The 15,128-nt window shown below is 39.3% G+C and overlaps 1 protein-coding gene across 8 annotated transcripts in view; it reads left to right on the top strand.

Moving 5' to 3' along the window:
- The window catches only part of TRPM6 (transient receptor potential cation channel subfamily M member 6), a 99,848-nt gene that overhangs the window by 46,942 nt on the left and 37,778 nt on the right, over positions 1-15,128 (top strand). For all 8 annotated transcript variants that reach the window (XR_010031090.1, XR_010031091.1, XM_063179963.1 and 5 more), the window contains 10 exons: positions 757-891; positions 1,933-2,213; positions 3,281-3,509; positions 4,086-4,232; positions 4,862-4,996; positions 6,004-6,132; positions 8,057-8,308; positions 9,228-9,402; positions 10,853-10,967; positions 12,590-12,789. Coding sequence is in view for 6 of the 8 variants with exons in the window: in XM_063179963.1 (XP_063036033.1) it covers positions 757-891; positions 1,933-2,213; positions 3,281-3,509; positions 4,086-4,232; positions 4,862-4,996; positions 6,004-6,132; positions 8,057-8,308; positions 9,228-9,402; positions 10,853-10,967; positions 12,590-12,789 (1,798 nt within the window). In the remaining 2 variants the exon portion in view is untranslated. The remainder of the gene's footprint in view (positions 1-756; positions 892-1,932; positions 2,214-3,280; positions 3,510-4,085; positions 4,233-4,861; positions 4,997-6,003; positions 6,133-8,056; positions 8,309-9,227; positions 9,403-10,852; positions 10,968-12,589; positions 12,790-15,128) is intronic.

The raw sequence follows: 15,128 nt of genomic DNA, 5'->3' as shown, positions 1-15,128 counted from the left end.
AAAAACAAACAAAAAAACCCTCCCATCCCCATGAAATCTTTCCATGACTAATAGAAAAACCTCATCATTATCAGGGAAAATGAGAAGAAGTAATGGAACTTGTAACTTGGAGTGACTAGAAACAGGGAGACAGAGCTTTCTGTGTGTCACTAGTTTTTAGCATAATGCTTTAAAAAGATGTGAGCAGTTCTAACACTTTTTGCTTCCTTCCTAATGAAATATGACCTTCACAGTGATAGGTGAAACCATATAATCATATCATTAGAAATTGTTGGGAAGAGCATTAGGGATTCAGCTGTTAACATCCTTACCTCTTAGCCAACACTGAACAAAATTTGCCAAGATGCTGGATGAGCTATCCTCCAAAGGAAAATGTCAGCAAAAAGTTCAGAGAGTTCTGTCTTTCAAACAGCTTATGACACATTTTATAAAGGTTGGCACTCAGAAGAGCATCCAGACTGGGAGATTCCATCTGTTGAAACCCTGCTTGTTGCATTTCGTGGAATGCTGTGAGTGGAAAATCATTATTTTGAATTCAGAGACTCAGAAAATATTTATTTGTTAACTGAAATGTGAAACAGGCCATTTTTTTCCTTGATGGTATAAGTTTCAGTGGTAGTTATGGTGATTTTTGACTCACTGGTTTTTGAATAACATAAATTTCTACATGCACTATTTTAGTCAGCAAGTACCAGAAAAGTTTATTTCTAATTTGTATTTCTCCTCTTATGTTTTATGGTTTGCTTTTGGATCTAGAGAGTGGTCTCCACCTTGCCTCAAAGCCTGTCTCCTGCCTTTCATCAGAGTAATCAGATGGATAGTGGCATGGGATCCAGTGAAGGTACTTTGCATTCTCAGTTCTTCAGGACTGCACAGCCTTACAAATACAAGGTAATATAATTGCTTATTCTAGGCTTTGCTTAGGAAATATCAGGCTGTTAATAATTTTATTGACAAATTTTAGACATGCTGGTCAGGCTCTTAGTTTTTATAATTCTACTTAAATTGCAGTGGAAACAATACTTTACTGCTCACAAAGTACAAATCTTGCCATTTTATTGGTGAAACCAAGCTCAGACTCTATGATAATTTTTAACTTCCATCCTTTAGTTGCTAAGGGCTTTAATTCACTGACATGTAGTATCACCAAATATCTGAGTATCAAGCATGTGTAAAAATTCTTCTGAATTTGGAAGAAACATAGGAGTTTTCTGACTTTCCCAATGTTTTCCCATGATGGGCTTATTGAGGTGTTATAGTAAGACTGTTAAGAAGAAAAACATTCAGAGAAAGAATGATAGAAGAGCAAAGATGTGCTTTAATATTAGCTTTAATATCTATCTGTCTGTCTATCTATTTATCTATCTGACAAAACATTAAAGTGATATGGATTTAAATGGCTGTGTTGGGATTAGTCAGAGCCAAAAAGAACCCATGATAGCACTGAGACTTCCTCACTTACGTCAGTAAGACTCTTTTCCCTGTACTATTCACCAAGAAATACCCAGATGTGAAAGTATAGCAAATGTGACAGACAGACAAAATAATCTTTAAGGATCTAAGGTGTTTAATTCAGTCTACTGTGTACTTTTTCTTCTATCATGACACATATAAAAGCATGGGGAGTAAAAGCATGGGGAATCATGGTGTTTGGAGAGTGCCCAACACTATGGAAAGGGAAGTTATTAAAGGCATGGATGCAGAGCAAGGTGTATTTTTCCTTCATTAACGTTACCAGCTTCTTAGCATTGGTAATCTGAACATAGTCCTAGCTGTGGTTTATGACTTAAATGTATACAGCTATCAAATAATTTGCTACTTGCAAATCAGATTTGCGTGCAGTTTTATTTTCATGAATCTGAATCTCAACAATTCACTGGGATTTTCTTTGTGTTTTTTTTCCCCTTCTTTTGTTTTTTTACAAATTTATAGGAAAGATCCAGCCCTTTCCCAAAGTATAAGAAGAAATTAAAAGAGGATGTAAACTACACAGAGAATTATGAGTCAACTGGCTTCATCTACCCGTATAATGACCTCCTGGTTTGGGCAGTATTAATGAAAAGACAGAAGATGGCTATGTTCTTCTGGCAGCATGGAGAGGAAGCCATGGTCAAAGCTGTTGTTGCTTGTAAACTCTACAGAGCAATGGCACATGAAGCTAAACAGAGCAACATGGTGGATGACACTTCAGAAGAACTCAAGAAGTATTCAAAGTATGAGTTCTGCCTTCATTTCATTTAAAGTTCTCTGGTGATGAGAATTGTTAGAGACTGCCCTAATCCACTGAGAGTTAGTAAAGTTAGTGATGCTGTGGATTATGGAGTATAAAAAAAGTACTTTCAGATACTCACTATTAATACTATATAATGGATCTATGTACAGGTGTGTAATGTTGAGAGTTAAAGGAAAACTATTTGCATATTACCTGAATGCATATTTGAAAATATAGGTGAGTAATGTATAGTTCATTATCTGCTAAATGGTCAGGTGAAAGGCTGAAATTTCCTTTGCAGCTTTTCTTCCAGTTCAATTTGTTAAAAAGCCATATAGCACATAGGTTTGCCCTGTTCAAATTTATAGCAAGTAGTAATGAGCAAACCAAAATCAGTGCTTAAATCCTGCTCTGTGTAAGACTAAGTGGAAAGTTAGATAACTGATTGAATTAAAAGGGAAGTGGACCAAAATTTTTCTTTGAGTTTGTAATTTCCATTTAGTGTTTTCTGGTAGTTTTTCTGGTTAGAAATGTATTTTCTGCTTTGTAGATTTCATGCTCAGATTCAATAAAAACTTAAGGTGCAATAAAACATACTTTGTTCTTTTGTATGCAGCTCCAAATCTTAATTTGAAGGAGGGTATGTGCCTTCCATTAAGATTCTTCTCTGCAGAAGTGCTTTAAAGTCAGTCCAAAAAGAAAAGACTTTTGCAACTGGCTGCAATGTTTGCACACAGTGGTGGTGAATCTGTTGGTTGAAGCAAATGCAGAAAGCTTTGTACAGTTCATTTTGATCACTGAGTGAGATTAAGAACAAAACAAATGAAAAATGACAAGACAGGATGGCCCTAAACGTTATGATTAGGACTAAACAGTTAGGTTTACATCCCAAATTGTTTTTCATTAGGTATATTGATAAAGCAATGAGAAAAATGGGAGAAGGCATCTTTACTGAGATGGATAGCTGAACTTGAGTTACCAGAGTATTCACAGCAACCTCTTCTCAGCAGTAACTCTGAGTTTGGACTGAATCCTGTTATATTGACTGTTAATTCCTTTCTGCTTTAGGGAGTTTGGGCAGCTTGCCTTAGATGTGCTGGACAAGGCATTCAAACAAAATGAGCAGATGGCCATGAAGTTGCTGACCTATGAACTGAAAAACTGGAGCAACTCCACGTGCCTGAAGCTGGCTGTGTCCGTGGGGCTGCGGCCTTTTGTGTCCCACACGTGCACACAGATGCTGCTGACCGACATGTGGATGGGACGCTTGAAGATGCGGAAGAACTCCTGGTTTAAGGTAGCATTGCTCTGTTTTTTTCCGACCATTCAGGTGCTATTTAGATGCTTAATATGTGGGGTTTTTTTGCTATGGACACCGCTTATGCAGTTTCAGACAGCACTGCTTAAGCATATGTTGGAATGTGAACATCTGGGGAAAAAAAAGCAAGGGAGGGAAAACAGTTCTTGCTTCTGTTTTATTTCTTTTCAAAAGCATATGTGGGATCACATTAGGATAAAGGATTTTTCTTGCTCTTCCCATTCTCTCAGCACTTTTTAGTCCTTCCTCACCTGCTCGTGGTTCCCCACATTGCCTATTCCCTGGCAGAGCTGCTGATGGGAAGGATGCTTTCCAGACACAGGGAGCTGTATTGAAAGCATCCCAGATACAATGACACTCTTCAAAGCCAGAAATCAGGCAAGAGCAGCACAAATCTTCAGAGGCTGTCAGACTCTGTGATACAGATTCCAAGCACCAGTGACTCCTTCTGCAGCCAGTGGAATTGCACTGGGTTTGTGCTGGCACCAGGCATGGCTGACTGTGGCCTCAAGTTTATGCTATCACTGCTTAGTTAATCTTGTGTCTCTCTTTTAGGTCATTATGAGTATTCTCCTGCCTCCCACCATCCTGATGCTGGAGTTTAAAAGCAAGGCAGAAATGTCTCACGTGCCTCAGTCCCAAGATTTCCACCAGTTATGGTATCACGGGGAACAGAGCCCAGTCAGCTCTAAAGAGACTTTGGTTAGTCTGTGAGGATCAGTCATTTGTGTGCCAGAGTCTGTCTCTTTACCACAGTGCAGTTCTGAGGAGTGAGAAGATGCTCATCAGGTGTAATGAAATGGCTGGAGGCCAGTTCTCTCCAGAAGTATGGATTAGGTGCCTAGTTTGGATATGGACTTAAGTGAATGTGGTACAAGTTACTTCATCTGTCCTGGATGTCACTTCTGTGCTGGCCATAATGAGAAAGTCCTTCCCAACCTCACATGTATTCCTAGTGCAGGAAGGGAGCAGCCCAACCTGAGGCAGCTAGGAAAAGTGCTCACACACATTCTGCTTAATGTTAGCTTGTGATTTTATCTATCAGACTCTAGCAGAAGTCCAGGCTACTGATTTTCCTTAAATACTCTTATACAAAATACTATACAAAATATACAGACAGTGTAGCTGTACCATATAGGGCATCTTTCACAGAGTGCTTGTTGATTATTGCAAATGAGATATTTGTAACCAGACAAAACCAAGCTGCAGTAATGGCTGGTGTATTCAGAACTAAGTTTAGACATTTGTGTCTGTCTTCCCCCTGAAACAACACTCCCTTTGCAATTATAGACCATTGTTTTTTACTTAAAAAATGCTGTTTTCTTTTAAAGAGGGGTTATGATGTAGAAAAGGCTGTTCAGAAGTCTGATGAAAGCCAAGGAGATGGTGGACAAGGAAACCTGACTGGAGCTAGAAAAATCTATGAGTTCTACAACGCACCAATTGTCAAGTTCTGGTTTCACACGGTTAGTCATCATTCTAGAACTTGGAGTGATAAACCCCTCCTTTGGTCCTTCAAATGCCACTTAATCCTGCTTTTACTTTTTCTAGCATGGATTTGCAGTCACCTAGTGGTGGGTGTAAATGGGAAGACATTTGAATGTTTCTCTGACAGTTAAGTGTAAAGATTGTCTGCTAAAATCATGCAACTGAACTAAAAACACCCAAAAAACCAAACCCAAAAACCCAGGAAAACAATTATAAGGAACTAAAGAAAAACTCAAGCACAGCCTTTTACAATGGTCAGTTGCAAAAGCTGACATAGATTTGAAAGTGACCTTCTGTACCTTTAATACTTCACTGATATTCACGTTCCTTTCTTTAAGAATTGTCTCCGGAAAAGCAAATATTTGTCTATAGGGAATCCTTTGCTATAGGAAATGTACATTTATTAAATCAGTTTTAGTAACTCTGTGTCAGTAGAGCTCAGGATGTTTAAGATCAGGGTGTGATCATATGTCTTTTCCACCTAATATCATTCCTGTGTTTTGGAAGGCACAGATTAACTAGCAGTTGCCTATTTAACTTTGAGAATTGTTGCTCATCCCTAGGGAAGGCTAGGATAAAGGCATAAGACAGCCCTTGCATTCAAGGAATGGTGTGCAGATCACAGAATAAAATCACAGAATAGTTATTTTTGGAAGGGACCTCTGGAGACCATCTAGTCCAACATCCAAGATAAAAAAATATGTCTCTTTTATGGGGATGAGCATATGCTGCAATTGTTTACCTTCTGCTCCCACCTATTTTTTCAGCATTAAAGTGCCAATTTCCAATGATGTTTAGGGACATTCCCATAAAACAAACCAAAACAAAACAAAATTTTCAAGAACTGCAATAAAGATTCTGGGCTCAAACACGTGGCAGTGTCCCAGTAGTTTGAGTACCTATAGTGAAGCCAACCAGCTGTTTTATTTGCAGAAATTTGTTTGAGGTTTTTGTGTGTATGGATTATGCACCATGTGTTTTGCAGATGTCGTACTTGGCATTCCTCATGCTCTTTACTTACACTGTGTTGGTAAAGATGGAACCAAGACCAAGCGTGCAAGAGTGGTTTGTTATCATTTATATTTTCACTACTGCTATTGAAAAAGTCAGGGAGGTAAGTTTTTCCATTTGCATTCTCATTTTTCTTGTAACCAGGGAATGCTAAATCCTGCTTTATTTTAGGGAGAATTATACAGAGAATTTATTTATTGGAATTCTTTTATTCAAAGACCAGTTCTTGGTCTGTCAAAATGCATCTTAAATTTTGGCCTTTATTCTCTACCTTTCTGTGTAGAGCTGGTTGGTAATGTGTAGGTGACTGCTGAATTGATGTTTAGCACCTTGATGTAGGCACCTGGTCCTTAATTTTCTTAAGCTGACCATTAGACTTCTAGTAATAAAATTTGTCTTTAGATATTTAATCTGAGTGAGAACTTGTTATGAATTAATAGATGTTTTACATAGAATAATCCATGGCTCTCCCTCAAGTCTAGTTAGCCTTCCATAAATGCACTTAGGAAAAAATACAATCAACTTTTAATGCTGGATTTATTGAACACACACAAAAAAGAAAAAGATATTCCAATCAAAATTATTGCAATTATTTACAGTTGATTAGATCCAAACTTCTGAATGTAACTTGAGCTCCAAACCTCAGTCTAGGGACAAATACAGCTATGTATTTCCTCAGTTATTGTATCTGCTCTGACATGCCTTCACTGCAGAATCAGCACATAACAAATCAGCAAACAGTAATGTGAATACTCTTTTGTATAACTTTTGAAACGCTGTGCTTTCAGGGGAATAAAGCTAGCCACAAAAAGCCAGCCACAGTTCTGAGCAAAGGACACTGCAAATACAGATCACTCAGATGGCTGTGAAATCAGTATGAGAGAGGTGAAGAATTCCAAGGGACAGTAAAAATACTTTTGAAATCACTGTTGTGCTCTTGCACCATCTTGATGCTAGGACAGCAGAAAGAATAGCTCTTCTTTCTGGTGTCATTGGTTGGACACTTTGAAATTGATGTCTTTACTTGATTTTCTTTATCCATGTTCTAGTTCTGGTCTGTTGGCAAAGACTTTGTAGGACACTCTATTTTAGCTGGGCAGCTGCTTAGCTGCTGAGGGCTTTGTTATATATAGCTGCAAAGCTCTGTTGCTCTAGATTTTATCAAATAATTGCTGAAGCCTTAGGCCCTGCAACTAGTTACTCATGTGAGTTAGTCTAGATCACTTGTCTACATTTATGTGGTCATATGCATAAATTCTTGCAGGATCAGGGCATAATGTTTCAAAATCTCTCCTTTGCTCGGTACTTATCAGTGTAATCTCACATAGCACTGCATAATTGGCTTCACTTGTGGCAATGTGCAAACATTTTATTTGCCTCCTCCCTAGGATTCCACTTCACATGTTTGCTCAGTGAAGCTTAAAATCCCTTTGGGGCACCTTACAGTTCAAGGAGTGAACATTTCATTCTTTACCTTGCTAGTTGCCAGCACTTCTTTTTTTAACCTGTCCTTGGCAGAATACAAGGATCTTTCGTTATATTTTTGTTCTGAAATAAAGGACATTAGTTATTTTCCCAGTGGCAAGGTTAGGCCAGTACTTTCCATGACTTAGGGGTTAATGAAAAGGCCACTGCAGATCATGACCATCCCTCTAGAAAATGCTTGTTAATTTCTAATAATATGTGTGCATAACAATTCTTTACTGGCTGCTCTCTTCCGCTGAGCTATGTGCCCTTTAGTGAATAGATTCAGGTTCAGGATCCATCTTTTTTGGGAAGAGCTATCCCATTTGATATTGCATCTTGAGCAATATGACATGGTGGATTAAGTAAAAACCTCAATTGATGATGAATGGCAATATGCAGTAAATGGGTCCAAGACAAAAGAAAAAAAAGGGGGGAAAATTAGACATTCTCAAGTATCATAAAATAATGCGGACCAATGCAGAAATAATGCAGAATAATGCAGAAAAGGCCAAATAATGTATATGTGATTTTAATGGCATTTTCCTCCCAATTCTACCTAGGTATTTATCTCAGAACCTGGAAAATTCTGCCAAAAGGTGAAGGTGTGGATTTATGAATACTGGAATTTTACTGATTCTGTAGCAATCATCCTGTTTATGATTGGTTTTGGTTTGCGGTGGTCCAACCCCCCTGTTCAAACTGCAGGGAGGCTGCTTTACTGCTTGGATATCATATTTTGGTACACTCGGCTCCTTGATCTTTTTGCTGTGAATCAGCATGCTGGCCCATACCTGACAATGATTGGGAAAATGGTAAGTAATGCGCTTTGGAGAAGTATTTCTGTAGCTAAGGCATCTTCCTTCAGGAATATGTAAATCTCAGAAGTGACAGAAAAGGAGAAGTGGTCTAATGGCTCACAGTGAATATTTTACTTGAAAATACCATGATTCTTTTTGTTTGTGAGTTGACCATAATCAGATTACACTTTTCTTTAATTTATTAATTACATGAATTTATTCACAAAATCCATTTTTACTTAATTCCTTAGAGAAGGGTTTTGTTTGAGTTAGTTTGCCAATCTAGCTTGGTAACAGGAGAAAGAAAAGTCACTGCTTCTTGGAGATGCGCTCACTGCGACAGGTTATTCCCCTAACTCTTGGAAACAGTATCATTATTGTTTTACTTGTTGATTCAAATAACTGCCTCTTTGTTTATCTGTCACAATTTCCGTGAAATCCAAGTTAATTTTGTTTCTCTTTTGCTGTAAGAACTGTTGCTGAACAGCTGTCTAGTCCTGGCGGACATGTGAAGATTCCTACCGTAATTTGCCTCCTTTACTGAGAGCTTTCTTCTTAATACTTTTATATTCTGTCTTTCATGGTGATTGTTTAGGAGGCAAAATAATTTTCACTGCTGTTCCTTGCTCTCAGTTTGAAAAGAGCACCACTGAGCAAAATCACCATTGTAAGATCTCCGCATTTTTTAGATCTTGCTTAAGATATAAGAGGGACATGTGAGGCAAGTAGGGCTTTTTTGGTCTAAGATGATTTTAACATCTATAAAATGCTCATGTACTCTAGGTCATAGAAACAAAATATTTTTATTTCCTCCAGCATATTAGATTATTACCTCCGATTTGTAAAAACAGTGATTGATACTCTTCCCTAAAATGAATGTCTCTTTTACATATAATTAACACAAGTAATTCTTTTACACAAACATGTCTTCTAGACAGGAAACATGTTCTATATTGTGATCATGATGGCCATAGTCCTGCTGAGTTTTGGGGTGTCACGAAAGGCAATTCTTTCACCAGAGGAGCCTCCTTCTTGGACCCTGGCGCGGGATATTGTATTTCAGCCCTACTGGATGATGTTTGGTGAAGTCTATGCTGGAGAAATAGATGGTAGGTAATTTTGAGGCTATAGCTCACGGCTTAAATTTAATATGTGGAGAAGCATGTCTTCTTTGGTCTTTTGACTACCTACTGAGTCTCTTCTTCCTTAAACAGTTCTGATTCCAGTATATGTATATACATATGTACATATGTATATATGTATATTCCAGTATATGTAATGGGTAATACTGCATGAATGAAGTTGAAAATACAAGATTCTTTGTGAAAAATAAAGAGGTTTAAAATCTAAACCCTTCAAATTTAGTGCTTCAAATTAAATATACTGCAAGTATCAGGGCTAGCACATGGGAACTAATACTAAGATACTTCCTGGTCAGGGGATCTGCCAGTGAAATAAATTTCCAATTAAGTGAATCCAAAGCTGCTGATTTCTTGGAGAAAAGAGAAAAGCTGTCTTTAAGGAAGAAAGAATAAAGGAGGATAAGAAAGGGAGAAATAAGTTGCCTGGCACTATTCTTAAACAGATAAACCATGTACATAGGAGAAGTAGAACCAATCAATTTAAACAGGAAAAGTTGTGTACCTTGATTATGGCTTTGACCTTGTTTCAGTAAGAGAGAGTAATCAGGCACCCCAGAGATATTTAAGCATTACTGATGTAAGGCACTCTCATGCTACTGACTGAAGGTAAAAGTAAAACAGTCCCTAAAATAGAAAAGTAGTAATCCAAAGAGAAATATATATTTAAGGTACAGAAATATATATTTAAGTTCGGCATAGACCCAATTCATTAAAATAATTGACCATGTTGCCTCCATTATTACTGCTGAAACAATCATATGTATTTTGGTTAAATAAATCAAAATTCTTTTAATGAAAGCACGCTGTTAAGTTCCCCAGTTTAATCCATTTAATCACTTAACAATTCTAAACTTTTAGAAATTTGACACTTTCCAACTAAAGCTATGATTTCTCTAGTGACTTTTTATCCTGCAGAATATGTCCCGAATTTAGGGCTGCTTCTTTATAAGTATGTTTCAAAGTTTCCTCCAAAGAGTTGAATTTGATTAGAAATTTAAAAGGTTGGGAAGTATTTATTTTTATGATTTAAAAGCATCAGAAAGGATCAAAGATTTGGATTTCAGCTTACTTGGGTAAAAGCCATCCCCCAAATACATTTCAGCTGTGTATTCCCCATTTCAGCTGTGTTATGTTCCCCATAACAAAAAGTGGAACGACTGGCATAATAACTGATTTGTATGAAGTGGTGTCTGCATCTTCTGAACAGCGGTTACTAAGATGGTAGTAGCACAAAGGGGTCTCAGTTCTCCTTTTGGTAGAGGTTGATCTTTAGGTTGGAAATTCAGTGATGCAAAATCTCTGTGAAATTAGTGAAGACTATTCTGTTTCTTGCTGAGACAAATGAGAAGCATGGGCCATTGCTGTGCTCTGATCTGGTTCCTGTGCTACCCACATTCTGTATGTCTTTCATTTCCAGTTTGTGAAGCCAATGAAGACTGTCCTCCCGGCTCCTTTCTCACACCCTTTCTGCAAGCTGTCTACCTCTTTGTGCAGTACATCATCATGGTCAACTTGCTCATCGCATTCTTTAAGTAGGTACCTTGGTATATTGCTGCAAAAGCAACTAAGGTGTGTTGTGCCTGCACTTCTGGAAAGATTTTCACCAAAAATGCCTCAGCAAGGGCATGTTGATGGTGGTGGTTGTACCCCATCAGCCATGGGGGTAAGTCAAATGAAGGAAAGAATGGTGGTAGCCAGATGGTGCAAGGCAAGGTATAGTGAGAAGACAGCTAAGCTCTTTTGCCACTTAAAAAGAATGTGACTCTGTGAGAGCGGACAATTGCAGTTGGCAAAAAAACCAGCATTAATTCATCTCTGAAGTAACTTTCCCTTCCTAAAAGTTGTATTTGTTGTGCTAAGAGCCTATATAAAATTCATCATAGCACAGGCCAAACTGGCAGATAAGTGAAAGGCATTCAAGTGAAGAGGATAAAGGAGGAGTATGCTTTTCCTTTAGGAAATAATTTGAAAATTCTTACTTACTTTAATCAATCCCATATGTTCTAGACTGAAATCTTACAGTAGTGTTTTCAGCAATTTGCCTTTTAATGTGTGCTGCCACAGTACAAAGGGTTTTTATATTAATTCTATAGAAATTCATAGTACTTTATCAGTGTCTTTATAGTAATTCTAAACCCTTTATGTTTTAACAGGAACCCCTTGTAGTGGATCATGTTCTGTAAAATATTAGTAAAGAGCAGCCTAACCCAAGCAGTTATTTATTTTTTCTTATAGTTCTAGCATTTCTGGGGAAGAAGAAGTCAGCTGCAGGTTTAAAAAATTCAAATTAATAAAAGAACTCATTCATATGCAAAAAACCCTGAACTGTGAAAACTCATTCTATTTCCACTTCCAATAAGAAATCCCTTTCCTGAAACTGTGTCAAGGAATCAATCTATTATCTTGCACATTATGTATTATTTTACATGTGTGAAATTGTTATCAGAATTATTTCTGGAACTAAACCTTTAGTAATGATGATATGGTAAATCTTCTGCATCATGATTTGATTGTTCCAGAAGTGGGACCAGAAATGGGTGGCTATGAGAAACACATTTAATTATGCTCTCAGAAGGAAAGTTGATGTTTTTGTGATTATATGCTGGCTGTGTAGAATGACAGTGAATCTGAAATTACTAGAAATGGAATGGTAGAAGCCACAACAATTCTTTCCTGTGCTTGAGTCTATCATAGTAGATACAGAAAATTATTCAGTGCAGTCATGTTTATTAATTTTGCAGCTCCAGTGAGTATTCTGCAGAAGAATGGCTCATGTAGGTGCAAACTATTTTGTCACAGTCTTCCCTTAGCCTGACACCTACTTTTAATCCAGTCCAAAGAGAAAAACAATGCTGAATTCTGTAGTTAGGGTATATATTAAAATTTAAATAGTATGACTGGGATTTCAAAGCCATGTCGGTGGCATCTTTTGCCGTGCTCCCATTAATGTGAATGGGAGTTGGATCTCCAAATCTGTTGGGCAGCTTTGAAGATCTCATTCTAAGTGCACTAGCTGCAGGCACATGAGTTGCTAAGCTGATTTACCTCACTGGAGGAATGAGACCAGCGTTAGATTAGATCTGTAGAGAAGTGTCTTGTGCTATATTGGGAATATTTACCCTCCTTCTCCTCTCCTCTGTGGCTCTCTCCTCAGTAATGTTTATTTTGACTTGAAATCCATCTCGAACAAGCTCTGGAAGTACAACCGTTACCGCTACATCATGACCTACCGTGAGAAGCCGTGGCTGCCTCCACCCTTCATCCTCCTCAGTCACATTGGGCTTCTGCTAAAGTGCATCTTCCACCACCAGCCCCCAAATGAGTCGGACCAAGAGGAAGGCGACGTTGGACTAAGTAAGCTGGGAGCCAAAAGAAATAGTTCATCATCACTCCCATAACTGAGGAGTTGAGTTCCAAAAAAAAAAAAAAAAAGACAGAAAAAAAGGAGGGTAATGCCTTGCTTTTGCTGTGCTGCATACTGTGCATCAGTCAAGATACCTCACAACTCTGAGGTGAAATAAAGGGACAGCAACTTACTGTGTAGGAACGAAACAATATCATATTTTAAAAGAAATTAAGCAGTGCCAAAGGTATAAATTTCTGTATGTTTGTCATGAAAAGACGAATAATTCCTTTATCACTACCTGGGGAAAGTAGTGGCAGAGCCCAAGGGTAGAGGAGATCCAGTGATTGCAGATGCACAGAGGCTTCCCACCTCCTTGCTGCTTTTGTCCCTTTGTGCACTGGCTTTTGACTGCACCTTACCTTCTTCACTTTTCCCAGCCTTCACTTTCCCCACCCAGAGAAGGGTGTTAAAGCCACTTTTCTTCATGCCACGTCTTTCCTAATGACTCCTTAGGCCAGTTCCCTGTCCCACTTTCACCACCTCTGCCTGGATTAGCCTGGGCTGTTGTGGGAAAAGAATCTCAAGATAATGGGATGGAAAGTAGTGGGGCTTGGTTGTGGGTGTAAGGCAGGGGAAAAGGTGACTGTAACTACATCTAAAAAATTTGGGAAGCATTGGTATCTAATATTATACAGTCTCATCCTTTTTGATGTATCGTAAAGCCTTGATGCTTTATAATAGAGGTGGGCAGATCCTGTGTGGGTTATGCCTCACTTAGAATTTTCTCTTCTGAACATGAATCCCTGAAGATAGCTGGCATGCTCACAGGTGATTGTAGAGCACCAAAACAGGCTTCCCTAATCAATACTTGTCCTGGTTTGAAAAGGAAGTGAGTTTTTTGGGATGCTATGATCAACCCCAATAGGTGCTGAGATTTGGATATTAGCACCTGCTGTGGCCACTGAGGACATGGATACGCCTCTGACTAGGGGGAAGCTCTCTTGGTTCCAGACAGTGAAGGGTTCAGAGCAGCCCTGCTCGGCTGCGGGCTGGGCGGGGCAGGGGAAGCCATGCGGCCTGGTGAAGTAGGCCCCACGAGAGAGAGAGAGAGAGAGAGAGAGAGAGAGAGAGAGAGAGAGAGAGAGAGAGAGAGAGAGAGAGAGAGAGAGAGAGAGAGAGAGAGAGAGAGAGAGAGAGAGAGAGCGCTCGTGTCTGTGCTGAAAAGGAGAAGGGGCGGTGGGAGGTGCGGTGAGAAGGTGCCCAGCAGGGCAGCTGTGGGAGCTCTGGACAGGCAGAGCCTGAGATTTTTAACCCTTTTCTTGGATGATGGAAACCTTACAAATGCTAATCCTCCTGGAGCTAAATGAGAAGAGAGATAGAGATGAGATAAGAGGAAATGGGCCATGAGAGAAGTGGAGAAGCATCTTGGGTGGGAGGAGGTGATGGAGTGGCCTTTAGCTGGACTTTTCTTGTATAGCCATGGACGGAACCATTTTTTCCTGTGACAGAGACTGCATTTAGGGGAAGGCAATGGCTTGGAGCCAAGAGAGTGCAGTGATGTTATGTGAAAGAGTGCATGAACAGAGACAACGGGTGAGGAGGGTGGTGGTGCCCTCGATCTTCAGTGGAAGAAGAAGATCTCTGTTCTTGAGGCCCCTCGACCCCAGAGGGTGAAATCTGGGGGGGACAGATGTCCCAAAGATGAGAGACTGTGCTCTTTTTGGAATGGGACAAAGCATCCTTAAAAGGAAAACCCTAGAAGCAGCTCTGGTCCATGTGCAGTGGTGAGAGCACTGGCATGGAAGGAAGAGGTCACAATGGCAGATGATCTCCGGGTGGTACCACGAGTGACATGGAAACATAAGAGGTCCCAGCTGTGTTTCCTGGGGAAGCCTATAGTACAAGAAAGACTCCTCTCTCCTTGATGAACTGAGAATTGATAGACTGAGAGTTGGTGATCTGAAAGGTGGATGTACTGGAAATTTAGTGGGGGGAAGAGGAAAGTTTTTTAGAAAGTTTTCATTCCGAGTTCTGTGTGTGTTTCTCTTTATATATAGTTGTAAGTTAATAAAGTTTTTCTTCTTTATTCCTAAGTTAGAGCCTGCTTTGCTCTATTCCTAGTCACATCTCACAGCAGACACTAGAGAGCATATATTTTCAGGGGGGCACTGGCATTGCGCCAGCATCAAACCATGACAATGCTGAACTACTGAACTGCTGCTCGCTGGTTCAGCTCCCCCATCATGACGGTATAGACCAGCCTGCCTTGGAAGTGCCATTGCTTGTTTTACGTGCAAGCACAGCATAAGTCAGGTGCATAGCCTAGAGGGTGTCCTGTAAGGAGCTG

The sequence above is a fragment of the Melospiza melodia genome, chromosome Z (assembly GCF_035770615.1).
Source record: "Melospiza melodia melodia isolate bMelMel2 chromosome Z, bMelMel2.pri, whole genome shotgun sequence".
Taxonomy (NCBI): domain Eukaryota; kingdom Metazoa; phylum Chordata; class Aves; order Passeriformes; family Passerellidae; genus Melospiza; species Melospiza melodia.
This window is presented reverse-complemented; position numbering and strand designations above follow the sequence as displayed.